The sequence below is a fragment of the Grus americana genome, chromosome Z (genome assembly GCF_028858705.1).
Source record: "Grus americana isolate bGruAme1 chromosome Z, bGruAme1.mat, whole genome shotgun sequence".
NCBI lineage: Eukaryota > Metazoa > Chordata > Aves > Gruiformes > Gruidae > Grus > Grus americana.
In genome coordinates, this window is record NC_072891.1 from 13,997,852 (window position 1) to 14,015,305 (window position 17,454).

A 17,454-nucleotide genomic window follows, 5' to 3' on the forward strand; every position below is an offset into this window, starting at 1 on the left:
CAACTGCTACCAAGCCAATGCCAACAGCTGGGTCATTACAGAGATGTTCAGTCAAGTCCTGTCAGGATGAACTTTTACAAGCACTAAGCTCCTCCAGGGTAACTCTGTTTGGGGATTAGGCTGCTCTGAAGTGTGCAGAAGCTAGAAGTCTCATTCAGCTTTAACAATCTGGCCTCAGTTGTGGGAGCTAAATCTTTTGGAAAAAATGGTCCCTGACTATTTTGCAGATGCTGAGTACCAATCTTTGAGAAGTCTTAGTATCAGCATCCCTGAACATCATATGTGATTTTATAGCCATCAACATAAATTTGATGGGTGTATACGGATATAAAAACTTCCAGCTTCCTTTTGGAAAAAAAGAAATCCAAATATGCAGCAAAGCAAGAAGCACCACAAACACTTCTGGTCCATGCCCAGCTTTTAGATGCATAGTACGTATATGAAGACACAGCCATGGCTGTCTCAACAACACTTCACCGGGTCAGGACTGAGTAGTTTCCGTATTTTACAAGACAGAGTTTCCCCGTAGCTGTTCACGAATTCCCATCTGACTCAACATCCATGCACCTTCTTTACTTCAGCATAATCTTCCTCTGCCACACTTTCTGCCTCCTGTGCTCATACTCAGCTGCACACACAAAAAGAGCTTAGCGACCCTGGTTTCTATGTAGCTGCTTTATGACTCCGTGCCTAGAGCTGCCTGCTCCTCTCTCCGCACGTAACTGTCAGGCTCTGCCGCCTCTTCTGGCCTACAACACAGTCACTCTCCCGTCTTTGTTGCGCAGCTCATTTGCACTATGCAAACATCTCCTAGCAGCACACAAATGCTAATCTATGAAATAAAACAAGTCTTTTGTCAGTTATAACACTGAGTCACAGTCTAATTTGAATGATACTGAAAAATGTTAATTACCTCCCAAGGCAATACTTGTCCCCTGCTGAATATATTAGTTTGTTTACCAGATCTCCTCCTCTTGTGCATGTTCATTAGACAGGCTGATAAAACACACAAAAATGCTCTGTGTGTCAGTGGGGTGGTAGAAGACCAGCTAAGCGTGGGGAGGTGTTTCTGCCAGGGCAAAGGGATGGTTAAATGCACGTGATATGCATGGAAGTCTGGGCCATAAAATAAAAGGTGAAGGGGTGGCCCAGCCACTGCTGCCACAGGGACGCGGGCTGAATTCGTGGCAGTTTTAGGGAGGCACAAGCTGACTATGAAGCCATCCTTTCTGGCAGCAAGGGACCTGGTGACACTGGCAGGGTATTTCTGCAGGGCAGGAGTTCAGCCCCTTCTAGGCTTCTTAGCAAAAGTGTTTGTTGACTTGAAGGCTTGTATTTATATAGCAATACTGCAGTGCTGCAGCCCTGGGGGGAACAGCAGCAGGGTTTTAGTCAATATGTTTTTGGCTCAAGCTAGTTACCTTTTTGGGAGTGGGTTTCTGAAGCTGTCCTTTAAAACCAGTTAAAATGTAACAGAAAGGAGACTTACCATCTCTCTGAAGAATTATTTTAGGGTCCAACAGTTCCTTATTACTGTGATCATGAAGCCCATCATTAGCACTCCTGTGCTTAACAAGACAATGGCAAAACAAATCTAATGTACAGACACACGAGAAAACAACTGGTGATGCCAGGAAAGGCAATTGCTAATTTCTACCGACCATCGCATCCCTTTGCTCGGTCGGCAGCTCTAGATTTCAGTAAGGCTGCCTGTTCCTTGGCTTTTAAGCGCCACCTGTTGAAACGTGAAGCCACATGTCAGAGTCCAGCACTACGACGCTGCTGTCATCAAATCACGCAGCTCTGAAAACGATGCTTGGACGGGAACTGGGGAAACAAATCAAGCCCACAACAAACTAGTGTTTAACTTCTTAATAGTGTCTGGTCCGAAAGAAGTTGGGGCAAATGAAAGCAAAAGTCAGAGTTTCCAGGATTTCTTCATCATTAAAATGAAGTAGGCATCACTGTCCACAGAAGCACTAACTCCAGCATAGTAGTTCAAAAATTCATCTTTTGTAACCTAAGAATGAGAAAAACAATGTTTACAATGTGTGATGTCTCTACACTGTGGCCCAAAGCAATATGATTATATAACACATCCTCATATTTTGCAAATAATTCTTTTGCTTCCAGGGAAGTTTGATTTTTAGGTCAGACTGTCCTAATCTGACATTAGGATGTGTTGCTGCAGCAGCCTCTCACACAGCATTTGGTCCAATGACACTGAGGTCAATGGATTGAGCTTCTTGCATTGGGAGACAGAGCTGTTGCTATGTCCTAGAAAAATGAATATAAAAAAAGTTATTCTGGTTATTGGTAAATATTGACTGCATAACTTATATGTCACAATGAAATGAGATTAGTCCAACATTAGCACTATCACCAAATTAATGTAAAAAGGTTAGTAAAACAATAAAAAATGAGAAACAAAGTAGAAATGCATTGGTGGAAATGTCTAAAGGAATAAATCTATGCCACAAAGTCAGAGCTTCTCTAAAGCAATCTGCTAAATTTTTTTTTCCAGAAAATGTAGATAAGCTAAAAAAAAAAAAGAAAAGTACATTTTGAATGCTAAAGTATCATTTGGAAGTTTAAAAAAAAATACATTGTGGCTTTTGGCAAAAAGATCATGTTTTCAATGAAAAAAGAACAGATTTGTCTTTGGAAAATAAACACTGCTTACATTTTACCACAATCTCTGCCTTTGCACAGAAAACCAGGCTTGAATTAGCTTTTACAAAACATTGCACTTCCTTTGTTTCTCATTTTTCCTACTTGCCAAGACATTCAACAATGCCTGGATCCCACCCCCATTCTCCAGCTGCAGTTCCATTGGGATGTAATGCTGCGAGGCGTGAGGAAGCCTGGGTCCAGATTTCGGCACAGATGGGGCTGCAGTACCTGGGGCTGGCTGCAAACCAGGGAGCTGAAGATTTTGTGTCCTGCAGCACTCCCGCCTCCTGCAGCCTCTGTTGGTATAAGAGCTGAAGAGGTGCTAGAGCTGAAGAGGTGCTAGAGTTGAAACCAACGCTCGCTTTGAAATCACGGAGACTTCAAACTCAGCTGGCGCAAACCTGCTTCAAATACTGAGGCTGCTCTCAGCCACCTGGGGACTTGGCGTTAAGTACAGCCCATTAGGAAACCTGCTGTCTGCTCACCCCTTCCTCTTGAGCTGGCTATGAGAAAGGATTTCTAGAGAAACAGGATGGGCTATAATCATAGCGAAAGTCATAGAAAGTGGGCAGCTGCTGACGGCAGTGGGTTGCTCTCAGTGTTATCTGTTTTACCAGGGAAATCTGAGCAGGGCTGCTGCTGCAGCTGCTCCCAGTGCGGAGGACAGGAGCTGGGAGGCAGAAATAACTGAAATAACCGGGCTTGCTCCTTCTGCCAGCTGGTGACAGCGGAGGCCACGAGCCCAGCTCTGGTTTGACGCTTGAGGCAGTACCATGTAAAAGCTGTTACATAAAGGCAAGTCGGCTTTTCTATAGCAACGTGCACAGGTGGTTTCATCTGCAAGAACCTCAGCTGCTTCCATCTGCCTTTGCCAAGACAGCTTTGCACCAGGAGACCTACAAAATTAATCAGATCACCTTGTGGTCTAATTTCAAGAATATATGCTAGTGAGTGCGGCTTGCATTAATACTCAGTTCCTTGAACCAGAAATTTATGCTGCAGGAGACAGCGTGAGCCAAACAACCATTCTGGACCATATCAAGCCAAAAATTTCCCCTGCAGGACAAAAATGCGAAGCCACAAAAAGCACACAAGAGGCAAACCCAAAATGCAGTAAAGGGTGCTGCAGGAGTGCTGCCTTTCCCCAGGGAACACACCACAGGGAGAGGCTGTCCCCTGCCTCTCCGCCCCCATACCTTGTGTTCTTTTTGGGGGGGGTGTCACAGAGATGCTTTGGTGGCTCAGGTGGAGGTTGGGAGTGTGGGCAGAGTTTTGGGGGAGGTATAAGGGAGCCTTTTCCCTCTATGAGGATCACAGGGCTCCACCAGCATTTTTTGAGGAAGCTGTGGTGCTGCCTGGCAGGGAGGGCAGAGCTCAGCCCCGACAAGGCGCTGTGCCCCAGGGCAGGCTGGGGCTCAAGGTGCAGACAAAACCTTCGCCTCTGGTATTGGCCCACAGCCCTGCAGACTCAGATGTTCCTATGGTTTGTGCCATCCTGTTTAGCGTCTGTTGCACAATCAGAAAGAAGAAATAGTGCTTCAAACATGAAGCACCAACCAAGATCTGACAATCTTGATGCTAACGCCAGATATGATCGCATTCATTTGCCACCGTGCATCTGCGTGTGTGCTGTGCAACCACAGACTGGCAGGACAGCCTGCACCACCATCTATCTCCAGCATCTGCTGGGTCTGTAACCAGCACACAACAGCCTGCAGCTGAACGCGGGCCTTTAAGCTTCAATTTTGTCTCTCCCAGATCTTAGCGCAGCAGCTCCAGCAGACAGGGACAACTAAAGGCTGGCTCTGGGCACCCACAGTTAGCCCTGATAGTCCTTCATGTCTGGTTCAAAGCCCTTTAACTTGCCTTTAACTTCTGCAAAGTGTTTCTGCTGAATCTCAGGTGCGTGTGCCCGGTGTGTTATTATGGCTGCACGTCTCCTGGTAGACATTTTCCTACCTAGCAGGCAATGCAATGCCTGTGTTTGTTCCATGAATTTGCATGCATATTAATCAAATTACTTTTCTTACAGCACAGATTCCAATTTGTGTTCTATGCATCTGATTACAAGTGAAAAATCATGTTGTTCTTTCCCAGATTACTTATTTTTCCTGAAAGCACTATGCCTTTTCTGCAGTTACCAGTTTTTACTCAGATTGCTCCAGGAGCAACTCTGTTCGCACAGAAGTGAAAGGAAACATTGCCACTGACTTTGAAGGAATCTGAAACTAGCCCTTGGAAACATGCTCCGTACATATTTTTAAATGACTACATTGTGAAAAATGTCCTCCTGATGCTGAGAAACATATCCAGTGAGCAATGAGGTCCGCACACAGCCAGACCCGAGATGCTGGGAGCAGCTCTGAGGTTACCTGGGGTGTTCACTGCAGGGTGGGCGCTGAGCTCTCCCGCCAGGACAAGAGGGTTTGAGCTCTCCTGGCTCACGTCCTTCAGGTCCCCACACACAACCTCAACCTTGTCAAGCTCAGTGCAGAAATCTCACCCTGGAGCACTGAGCTTTCCCCAGCCATCACAGGCTCTGTCAAAGGCTCCCAGAGGCCTGTGTCTAAGCTTCTGCTGGTTTTAAAAAAGCATGGCTGCTTTCAGTACCACTCCTCCCTTCTGAAAAAGTGTATTGCATTTGGCATTAAGTAAAATTGGAAAGGGTTAGCACTGAAAAGACAAACTGGTTGCAGCTATTCAGATTAAAACTTTCACTGCGCTTGATTAAATGTCAGCCCAACAGATCGCTGTGGGGTCTGAAGACATGAGATAGCATGTCAGAAGGAAACGGTTGTTTCATTTTGTGATTCCCACAGTCTGTTCACGTTACCTTATTTTTATTTGAAACACAGAAGACAGATAACATGACATCCTGTTGTACAGCCAATTAATAAATGAGAAAGAAATGGACTATATTCAGGCTGCCAGGACATGTACAACCTGCATTTGGTAGTAAGTTTATTTTTCATATAAGGTACGTTGGCACTTCAGTAGCATTGCAGTAAGTAAAGGTTCCTCTTAGATCGATGGCAATCATAAAGAGACTCTTTCCACCAGTTTCCAGTGTCAGCCAGTATGTAAGTTTCTGGAGGCTTACAGAACAAAGAAAATAATTGAGTTTGCACTTAGTGAGCTTTTACTAAGGAATTGCAAGAATCTATTGCTCGTACTGAGATCATGGCTTGACAAAACGAAAGCAGAGTTTGCACAGGACCAGGGCAGCAAGCACTCAGGACTTCAGTGTTTGAACTGTTAGCAGCCCAGGCTAAGCAAGAGTTGAGATTTCATCAGTCAAGCTCTTTTGAAAAATCCAGTCTATAAGCCTATACCGCTTTTAGCTGCCTGCCAGCCTGAAATGGAGCAAATGCTGCCACACACAGCCATTTACTCTTTGCTACAGCAGCAGCATCTCAGTATGGGAGAGCAGCACAATGATGTGAGAGAAGCAGAAAGAAGAAGACAAAAGGAAAAGGAATCAAGGCAAGAATAATTAGACAGCATACCCCTCCTTTTTTCTTTTTTCTTTTTTTTTTTTTTACAGTTTCCTTTGTGCCCTATTTCCCCATTCTCTGTATGGGGAAAGGACAGACCTCAGAACTGAGACAGGCCCATTGGTGTGACCAGGAGGGCAGGTTCCCATCCTTTTTTCAGCATCAGAAACAGATGATGACAAGACAAGAAAGTTACAAGTTCTTGAGTTCCCAGAAAGTTCCCTGAAGTCATAGCTTGGTCAGAAACCAGTATAAATACAAAAAGTACTAAGCAACTTTCGGCGTAGGTGTGTACAGCCAACAGCTACCAGACCAGTAAATGTTCCAGGAACAGTGAGAAGAAAATACTGTAACACATGTATGCCCTTTAAAGAAAAATATTAGTGAGAAGATTTCACAGTACAAAAAGACAGAAATCAAAGAGGGGAAAAAAGCCATAAGCAGGCCCACAGAGGTTTGAAACAAGGCATGCACAGGAAAGATGCCTGTATTCTGAATTGTAAGCTGGGGAGAAAGCAGGGCTTTAAAGGGCATTTTGCATTTATTCTGGTCCATGTCTTCCTTCTAGATTTGTTTCTCCCTCCAGCCTCCTGGCACAGGGAACTCACACGTTCCCAGCAGTGACCTGAGCTGTTGCTCCATCCCACAGGTGAGACCCAAGAAGCCAAGAGATGCTGCAGTGCTACAGGCGAGACGGCTATGTGACCCACCTGGGACAGGCTTCCTCATGTTTGTAACAGTCTACCCCAGACCACCACCCTTCCAGAATATTTTGGTTTCCTCCTCTTGCATCCTCTAAGAGAGCTGTACGTAACGCTGGAGGAGGGGATGTGTTCAGGACCCACAGGGACCTACTGCAGATGTCTGAGAAGAAAGGAGCAGCTCATCTCAGAAAAGAAAAGACTTGTCAGGGATGCAGGGAGAAAAGGGACAGATCTGATGAGTGGCAGGATGCCAGATACACTCTCTGATTATGCTCCGATCCCCCGAGGCTGAGCCTACCGAAGCATCTGGGAATTATTTCTGCAGATTGACTGTAATTGGCACAGTTACTGGAAGCTGTAAATGAGTGTGTTGTTGTGTATGCACTTAATCATGGGAACCTACAAAAAGTGGAAGTAAAGTCTTGCTCCTTTAATCATATGATCAAAGTTTCCAAGCGTTCTTCATCATGATGATAAAATAGACATCTGTGTCTATTGAAGCGCTGACTCCTGCATAGTAGTTCATGAATTCTTCTGTTGTGACCTGAGACAGAAGGATTTAAAACAGGAAAATGAACCTTTATTTTTTTTAATGCTATGGTAAGTCAAAAGTACACATTGAGAAGAACTCTAAATGAAACTTAACACCTGCTATTTCGTGTTGTTGCTAGTGAAAAGGAATCCAACAGGAAGAATGAAGACACTGAAAATTTAAGAGCTCTTGTCCTCCAGGAACACTTGGATGGAAACGAAACATGCAGAGTTAAATTAACCTTACCAGGAACCAAAGTTAAAATCAGTGCTGCCCAAGAAGACAAATGTTTTAATGCATTTTTTCCAGGGATGCTATAATCTGGTTATTTGCATTATGATTAGTATAAGTGGATATGGTTTCCGGTGCAACCCAGAGACAGCCAGGAGCTTTATATCCATTCATTAGAGAGAAAATATTGTCGCTCTAAACAGGTCTCACTGAAAGAAGCAAACTTTTTTTTCAAATACCTAAGAGTTTTGAATATCTTTCATGGTTTTTTTTGAGGTTGAAACAGTTTTAAAATGACCATTAAAAAGATAAAAATCAGATTAGCAGATACAAACAGTATATGTTTGTTATGATGCCTTAACTCTTGAACCGTATAGGTCATTCTTTGAATAAACAGCACACAGAAAAATATTTGCTCCTGCCCTGTTGTGCATTTGAGAGCTAAGTAAAACATGACAATGGTGGGGGAAGTGAACGCTGTAGCCTGTCCTACCATCGCAAGCTTTGCTGACCCTGCCTACTTCAGCTGCACCTGGCAAGATCACGGTGAAGGGGACCTTTCTAGCAGATGCTTAGCCTTGAAGCATTTCTGCTAAAGATGTTTTAGTTCTTCAGCTCATACCAGTGTCATTTGTGACCTCTGATTCAGGCGCAGGAAAGTCACAGTCAGTTCTTAGAAGGAAAGTCTAATCGGGTGGGCTAACGTCAGGATTGCTGAAGAAGAGGTGGGTGCTGGGAGGTAACTTTTCTACTAGCTCAAACACTGCAGTGTTTATGAGGTACAAGGCATTGAACTTGTCAAGGATCATTTTGGGGACTCATTTTATTTGTTCACGTATGACGTCTGCACAAAAAGCAGGAACATTTTGCTTGAGGTTTGCTAGACTTCACCACTGCTGCAGAGAAGGAAGGGGACAACTCACACAACTGGTGCCTCTAAGGATGAGACAACAGGAAAAGGGACGAAATTCAGCTCTACCAAGTGCAAAGTCATGCTCAAGTGTAATTAAAACCATTACCTCCCTACAAACTGAGACCCTACCTGTTGGAAACAAAGCAAGTGGAGGATTTGGGTGTAGTAGCCAGCCATTAGACAGGTAGGAGTCACCAGCAGTGCAGCCATGAAAACGCAGGTGCCGCTTCAGAAGTGCAAAGTATTAAAGACATTCTACAAAGTGCTGATGAAACCTTATCTAGTTTGTTATTATTAACAGCTTGGACTGAGAATATCACCATGTGAACACCAGAGATCAACGACTGCTCTGAGTTGGTCAGACAGGTTTAAGTTCAGACCAAAGAAGTTTGCAGCTACATAACAAGAGGAAACAAAGCATGCTTAGCTTGGAGACAGTTACAAAGCAGATGCATAAGAAGTCCATCACAGAGGGTGCCTGCACCAGAAAGTCGAGGTGGAGGGCAGGAAGGGCTGCCAGCCCTGCCCCAGCTAGCAGCTCCTCAGGGCACGTGGCTGGTGGCAGCCCTCCCTAACCCCACCCTCCTTCCGACTCTCTGTGGATAAATCTATCTCTGTTATGGAGTGAGTTCCAAGACAAGTGTCTCAGTAATTATAGACACTGGAGAAGTGCTAACTGTAAAGTATTTCACATATTAGGGAACCTGCGTGTGAACTGGAACCTGGTATTTATTGTCTTAAGAAGGGAAAAACTTTACGCTTTATGTGGATCTTGAAAATCGGCAATTGTGTGGGTTAGTCTAAAGATAGACTTAGAGTAACTTATGAAATTAGGGCATTAAGGCTACAAGCCAGCAAATGCGATCTCATGTCCACCCTTGCATCTCCTGCAGAGCTTCTTTGCCTCCAAATGCGTAAGCAAGCCGCGCCAACAGTCCTACGCAGAGGTGATGCATCCATTTTACTGTCCTCCATAAATGTGACGCAGATGTGTGTTTGGTATTGTAGTCACTCTCACATTTAATAATTTAAGTCAAATGCTGAGTCATATGGTGGTTTCATGGTTTAACATTAGGTCTTTCACTTACCTTCCCATCTTTGTCATAGGGTGAATCAAAATTATCCAGAAAGGCCCTAAAAACTTGATCTTCTGTCCAGTCTCCGTTCTGGTATTTGGGATGATGCTTTGCATTATACACTCCCCGTAAGTCTTCAATTGTTATGACACCATCTCCAGTCTTGTCTAACTTCCTAAATGCCTGCATGATGATCTCTTTTCTTGCATTTGACATGGGAGGCTGTAAAGAAATATTAACAGAGTAATTTTATTTCTGCCAGCTACTTGCCCAGTTCCAAATTCTAGTAACTGCTGCTGTTAATAGTAAACCTATTTCAAGACACTTGGAACAACAAACTGCTGGTCTACACTGTCCATGATCTAGGAAGGGCAATACATAACCAAAACAGCAGTGTGATGGAGACTATTCAAATAGTGTCTATCAATACAATAGTAAATGGACAATAAGAGAGAAAATGCTACCTAGAACACTTTTCTGTTCTACTCATTTTAAATACTTCTAACAAGAAATTACTAATTACTCTAAGCACTAATTCTTTTCTTATTGTTTAGACTTCAGCAGAGCAAAGAGGCTCCAATCAAAATCAGTCACACTGTGGTTGATTAGAGGAAGCCACCACTGGATTAGTTCATGTTATAAGGAGATGTGTCATAAAATGACACATAAAGAAGTGAGGTTAATGGACTGAACCACATAGTTACTTGGACTGCAATAGAGGAATCTAGGTACGTAAATCAAAGCAGCAATTCATTAAAAAAAAATCACAACCCTTTATTTGCAACTATTCTATTCTATTCTATTCTGCGAGGAACCTTACACCTTGCCAATAAATTGCAGAGACATTTTGTCTTCTGAGCTCTCTCATCCACAGAGGTGTTGTTTAGGGTGATTTTCTCCTTTAGCATATTTAGATGGCAATAGAATATTTTAACTTCTCAAGAGTTACTGACTTTTTAAATAGAGCTGTAGATTTTGCTAATTACTAAGGTGAACAACAATGCTGTGTTTTGTGTTCAGCTAATGACGAATCAAGGCTTTTTCTCCATTTAATGCAGTAAGAACACAAATACCCAGACTTACTCTCAGTGTAACAAGAAATTCTTCAAAATCAATTGTTCCACTGCCATCTTTATCAAATATCCGGAAAATCTCTTGTGCTTCTTCCTTGTCTATCATCATAGCATAATCATTTAATCCTTTCACAAACTCTTTGAAATCAAGGGTCCTGCTGTTGTCATCATCCATAATCCGAAATACTCTGTGGAAAACGTGTAATTTGAGGAGAATGCATAGGAAAACTTGGAGAATGCTGCAGTGGTCTAGAACAGGAGCACCTTAATGAGATAACATTTCCCCCTTGTACAGTCTTCTGAGGAGGGGAAAACAAACAAACAAACAAACCCAAAAAGGAGGAAAAAAAACCCCAACAAACCTGCCCCACACACTTACTGACAGCAGAGATGACTTGCTTAGAATGGGCACCTGAAGTTAAATGAGGTGAAGTCTACCTTAGCTGATGGAATCTTCCTACATTATACATTGAGCCAACTAAAAGTTGGGCATGTAGATGAAGTTCCAGCTGGTCACCTAGGATCCCTCTGTGGTTTTTGGGGCCCAGGAGGGGTTTCAGGCTGTGGTGCAGCTCCCCTTTCCTAGGGGTGAGGTAACCCACACTCTCAGGGTGACTGCAGAAGGAGTCTAGACACCTCCCATAAACTAGACAGCTAACAGACCATTACACACAAGGGAATCACACCCCAAAGGAAAGGAAGCACAAAATCCTCAGTATTGAGATACTTAATTATAGAAAATACCAAGCAGAGAGATATGTTTTATGTTCTCCCTCTCTCCCTGGCAGGAGTTGTTCTGGGTCTCACATAAGCACCTTCCTCTGAGTGATTCACGGTCCTTGGTCCTTCAACAGGTGAGCAGGTCAGTCCAGTCTCCCAAAACACAGGAGGCCCAAGCCAAGGCTCTGTGGCTTGTGGCATTTGCATTGGAACCAGGAAACTCAAGTTTTGGTCCCTGCTTAGCCTGTGAGCCTCTTGCAGCTGAAACCATTAGGTTGAATAATGGATTTGACTTCTTAGACTCACCTGCCCAGTCCTTTGATGCCTGCAGATCCCCTTGCTAAACACTGCAGGCGAAGTCTTTCTACCGGGTCGGTGGTTTTGGACAGGTTTCTTTTGGCCTGGATTGCCATCTCTCGGTCATGCCTTGCTGTGCCCGGCATCTGGAAGACCAAGGCGCTCACATGGCATGGATTCACACACACAAGGCAGAGTGCTGAAACCTGTCTAAGTATATGGAGCATCCCAAATCCCTCACTTGCAAGGTGCTGGCAACTCTCTCATGAGGACTCATTTTTGACCTTCTCTTCCCTTTTCTTTGTATGCTTCTATCAGAAGGGGAAATTGCCAATATGGGCCACCAACCCTGAAAGCATTGCTCAGCCAGCCACCCTGTGATTAACCCAGATGCAAATAGGAGAGTGTGGTTAAGAATTTGCTGCCTGCAGCATACAGACACAGTCAAAACTGGTGGACACACCCAGCAGAGCACTGCTGCCTCCCCACTGCCAGCAGCCCTGCCAAGCCTCCTCAGCCTGGCCGGGTTTGCAGTTAGCGTTCCCCCATGGGTAGAGCTGTGAGAATCAAAATTGTCCTGAGTGACGACCTTTTCCTTATGTTAGCTTTTGTTCCACTGTAGTATTAATTCTCCAGAGCAGGGAGATGCCATTGCACATCTGACCAACAGTGCTCACCCCAAGACCTGACCTCACGTACGGACAACAACTTGTGCTACTTTAAATCAACTGGAGAAAAAATTAATTTAGCATTTAGCACCCCAGGATTTCAGGACTCTGCCAACAGGCACATAAGCCTTCCAGCTTCCCTCAGAGGAAGACAGTGGAATAAAAAGTGGGAAAACCAGCCCATGGAGCCCTGACTCAGAAGGCACTCGGTGCTCTGCTGAGGGCAATCAGGGATGGGGAAGTGAAGAAGACAGGCAGCTCTGTGAGGAGGCATCATCGGTGCATGCTGCATTTCCAATCTCGTTATCACTGCATGTGCAGCAGTGTGAATTGAAACAGTCAGAGACAATTTCTGAGAAACTAGGAATTAAACTGTTTCATCTTAACTACTCTGCTCCAGTCTACAGAGCGTTGGCTATAGCAGCTGGTAACATCACGTGTGTTGACATTTGCAACCCCTTCAGACAACACCAGCTGGCCTTGAAAAAACAGAAAACCAAAATATTTTTGCTCCCCCAAAATGGTTTCAGTACTAGTATATTGCAGAAGTCCAGCATGGTAAAAAAGAGACCATTTCAGACTTTGCTTCAGCCAGAATGAGCAACGTTCTTCTGGGAACTCATTAACGAGTGACCAGCAAGACCTTACAGCTACGTGAGATCAGCAGTTGTCAATGTTTTCTGCAAACAATGCCCTGTCCTTAAGGGGAGATGTTTAGATGGCAAGAATATAAAATACAGTGAGGTTACATAAACACAGTGCAAACTACATTTACATTACATAATTCCGTACTACAGCTTATATATATATATAATGCCTATGTATCTATATACAGACTGCATAACGCATGCATAGTACTGTGCAGTATGTCTCTGTGCTATCTTATGTATTTATATAGATCTAGAAATGTTATGCAAACATAACCTGAGGCCAGTGATGATATAATTTGTCTCCTGACACGCTGCAAATACATACACAAACACACACCATGCAAAGGGGGTAGGAGCTCTTTGCCTCGGGTTCAGTGGAGGCATTTCCAGTATTCTGCAATGCGCGTCAAATAATCGTTGCAGCGAGATTCATGAATTGAGGCTAGAGAGGGATCATCTGAGACGGTATCTATTACAACCTCCTGTACCTCAATAAAAGCCACTGAAACTGGCCAATCCTCATTTATCTCTGCAGTAAGTACGCAATTTGCTTCTACACCTAGAACCATTTTCATCTCCAGGCTAAGTTCCAGTATTCAGTCATATTCTTTTTAAAATATGTTCTTTGCTCCTTTCATGAATTTTCCCCATCTTTAGATGCTGTTTTACATTCTCTTACTAGATGAAAGAGTAATTTACATTTGTCTAGATGCAAACACCTGAAGGCCCCCTCTAAACCCTCTTTGGCTAAGTAATTAGACAGAGCTTAGAATTCTCTCTACAAAATGAGTTTCCATTTGTTAGGTAATTCTGCTGTTGTTCCTGAACTTTTCCAATTTTTTTTTCCTTCTGAGCTGGCACAGAGGTCTCTAATAATCTCATTAATGCTACAGGCAGAGCTATTGTTATTTTTTCCCCACGCATCATGTTTAAAAACACTAACAGTAAATATTTCTGCTGCTCTTTGCAAGTTTACGTTCCCTATCACATTCAATAACAAAATTAGCAACAGTGTGGTGTTATATAAAACTGAGCAATTAAAGTCTCTTCATAAAGAGATTGCACTTAAATGACATGTTACACTAAAGCCTCTTAAACATGAGCTGGCTTCCTGTGTCACACAGCAGTATGTGTCTGAGAATCCTTTCTATACATTCAATAAATACAAAAAACTAAATAAATATAAACCCTAGTACACATGAGCCTGGTACATAGTAACATGTCTTCCACTTCCCTCCTTCTGCTAGCTGCTAGTTTAAGCTAGAGATAAACCCTTCCCAGGCTGTTGAAAGACTGTACTCACTGTACTGTGAGAAAATATCTGTAAGAAAAGAGATTCTGAATCAGAGCAATGATGGAGGTGTCACAGTGATTCACCTAACCTCTTCTCTCCTTTCATTTTGCTTTTGCCCCTTTCTGTATGGTGTGAAGTAATTACAGATACAGTCAGGATTTGCTAAATATAACAGGTTTTTGTATACCTTACAAAATTGTTATGTATTAATAATCATTAGTAAACCAAGAAAAGGTCATAACTATAATTTTGCATGTTTTTAATTCTTATATCTCTTCCACGGTAATCAGTTATCTCCCACAGTGAAATGAAAAAGAGGCTGGTTAATTTAATTCTGAACACTAAAGAGTTTTGTTTTGCATAACAGCCTGGGCTATGAGCAATTCCACATTCTCGGCATTGTTTGTTTCTATGGGCAATGTTGTGTTGTGAAGGCTGAAAATAAATGATTGCATTTCTTCTTAACAAATACAAAACCTGAAATTTTAGGTTGTGTTTTTCCAGAAAAAAACCAGATGCCTTTACATCCCTTTAAGGTAGAGGCTTAAACCTGGAAAGAGCCAAATTTAATATAAGTTATGCTACGGCTCAGCACCATTCATTTATACATTATCCTTCAGCTGAGCCCAAGAGCCTCCTTTGAAAATCCCGAAAACCACCCCAGTGTGGCTGACAGAAACCCACCCTAGCCTCTGGATTACTGTAGGCTCCTGAAAGCCCCCGTCCTGGCCAAACGCACAAGCCACCCATCACCCTTGAGCAGAAGATCTCAGAGTCTGGGAATTGGTTAACTAGCCTAAACTAATTGCATACCTTTGGTTTTTTCCCAGTAATTCCATTAAAATATTAAAAGCATGAAAACTGCATCTGTATTTGGCAATCATCTAAAGACCTCCCTAAAAAAACTGGCTTCCCAACCCCACTGATCCCTCCGTAGCAGTCTGCAGCCACCCCTCTGCCTCTCCACCAACCCCAGCATCATCCAGCTCCTATCTTCTGGCAGGTGGGGCATTACTGCTCTTGCTATTTTGCAGATATATGTATATTTTGCTTTTTTTAAATTTAATATAATGATATCTGTATATTAAAAAACCCCTGCTCTTGGCTGAGCCGCAAGCTCAACTGATCGGAGAAGCTCACTGCAAGCTAGCAAACAAGAGAGAAAATCCTTTACCTGCAATGCTATCCTGCACTTGGGGTTTCCACCCAGGACTTGGGAGGTGTCGGGGGGCTGGGACGGCGTCGTGCCCCACCTGCCTCCCCACTCCCGGGCTTTTGAAGGGCTTAGGCTGCAAGTGGAGGGGATGCAGGGCTGTGGGCTCACTGCAGAGCTTCCTCGTCCATCTCGTTTTACTTGTTTACACACCCGGCTGCCTTGGCCCCCCCCCGCTTTTTTGGGAGGCCTGGAGTTTACCAGCCAGTCTCCAAGGTGACACTGGTGGCTGGGGCTGGCCCAACCTGCAATTACACTGCTTCCCTGGGTGATTGCAGCTGGGTTGCAAGAGGCTTTTGATTTAACCTCTCTTTAAATCAGTGCCTCCCTTCTCCTCTCTGCCCGCACGGGCTGCGTGGGGGGAGACACCTCGTGCTGCCCCTCACCGAGATGCCCAGGGATGCCTGCAGGAGGGTGCAGCATCGTCGTGCCAGCATTGGGCATGGCTATGTTTTGATAACATGTTTCTCTGCTCCATAGGTGATAGGGTTGAAAAATCTCGCTGGTTCAATCCTTAACTCAAAACACAATAGGAGAAAATAAGTAAAAAAAGCCTGTTGATTGTGTTTCACAAAAACCAAATTGCCGGGATTTTTTTTTTCCTGCTGATTAATTGCTGTTTTGAAGACCCACTGGTGGTGAGAACCTCTGGGGAGACGCTGAGATTATGCTCATTTGCAGCAAGAAGAAAACTGAAAAGGTTAAACACCCGTATGATGAGGAAAAATTGGTCTCTGTCTAGACACAGCTAATAACAACTCTGTCTGCAGAAGGTCACAAACATGATCAGTGACATAGCTTTACCCTTTGAGAAGGAATTGGTGTATCAATAGACTCCTTAGGGGTAAAAACCAGCCTGTGTTTTGCTCCCTGGCCCTCTCCAGCAGCAGCAAGTCAAGCACACGGGATCAAGGCTGATGGCAACAGCCGCTTGTGCAAGTCAGCGCGAGAGTGCGTGGGAAACGGCGAGAGAGCCAGGTTCTGCCTATGGATAAAACGTCGAGCAAGAATGAATAAGTGCATAGTTTCCTGACAAGAGCAGAAAATGGGTTTAGGCAATTACAAGAGTAATAACATTTGCATCCTGGCAGGCTGCTTATCTTTCATCGACAGGTACTTCCTGGTACTAAACCGTAGCTTGTGCAAGACTTCGTATATGCTTTGAATCTCCCATCTGGCAACTGATTGTACATTAATGCACAAGCAGGAAACAATGCTTATTTAATCATTCAGTGATTCAAAAATATTGACTTTGTGACAGTGTAACATCCCCCCATCTGCTATCTTTGTTTTGTGAATTGATCTCCAGAGGCCTGCTGGGAATACAGAAGAGATAAGGGGCTCCGAATATGGCCTGGGCTGCCGGTGCAGGAGGAGCAGCCCCTGCCGTCTGCCAGCACACACTGCAAAGGCAAGACGGAGACACTGAGACTGGAGCAATAATTTTCACTGAACAACAACTCGGTCCTTGAAATTCAGCATCCCACCTGAGTAAAGCAATTCTTCAGATGCAGCATTTGCATTGACTCTCAGAGGTGTGCGTGTAGATTGTAACAGCAAGGACAGGCTCTTGAAAGGAAAAGGGTAAGTTAATTTAACATCTGGATACTCGGCTGCCTTTCCTGCCCTCTGCCAGTGAGCCCAGGCATACGCCTACACATGCGGATGTTCAGTCCACCTCTAGCAAACTCCTCTGAAAAATGGACCGTGCCATGTCTGAGCTGGTTAATAAGTTATGAATCTGAACAAGTATTAATGTGCTTTCAGGTGTCTCAGATTGCATCAGGCTATGATTACATTTATTTGATTATACCTGCTCTGTTGCTGTGCACAAAGCTGTAAGCAGAGCTCAGTGAATTCAGAATTTATCAGGAAGGAGACAGATATTTCATCAGAACTCTGGAGTTTTTCCTCCT

At 43.8% G+C, this 17,454-nt stretch overlaps 1 protein-coding gene across 2 annotated transcripts; it reads right to left on the reverse strand.

Annotated features, from left to right (window-relative positions):
- Positions 1–597: 597 nt before the first annotated feature.
- On the reverse strand, positions 598–15,690 carry CAPSL (calcyphosine like). Of its 2 annotated transcripts, none has more exons than XM_054810289.1 (5): positions 15,500–15,690; positions 11,723–11,859; positions 10,707–10,884; positions 9,636–9,845; positions 598–2,020 (listed from the first exon to the last, which is right to left on the reverse strand). In XM_054810289.1, exons 2-5 carry the CDS (start codon positions 11,857–11,859, stop codon positions 1,919–1,921), a joined length of 627 nt encoding a protein of 208 aa, XP_054666264.1. In that variant the 5' UTR covers positions 15,500–15,690; the 3' UTR covers positions 598–1,918. The 2 variants fall into 2 exon arrangements, with proteins under 2 accessions (XP_054666264.1, XP_054666263.1); XM_054810288.1 differs by lacking the exon at positions 598–2,020 and adding an exon at positions 5,508–7,415.
- Positions 15,691–17,454: the final 1,764 nt, after the last annotated feature.

Bases quoted from the DNA above. Each gene is read 5' to 3' on its own strand.
- CAPSL (XM_054810289.1), bottom strand. From the start codon at position 11,859: ATGCCGGGCACAGCAAGGCATGACCGAGAGATGGCAATCCAGGCCAAA. The intron at 10,885-11,722 runs GTGAGTCTAAGA...CGTTTTCCACAG, and splicing joins GGCATCAAAGGACTGGGCAG to AGTATTTCGGATTATGGATG. The intron at 9,846-10,706 runs GTAAGTCTGGGT...ATTTCTTTACAG, and splicing joins AATTTCTTGTTACACTGAGA to CCTCCCATGTCAAATGCAAG.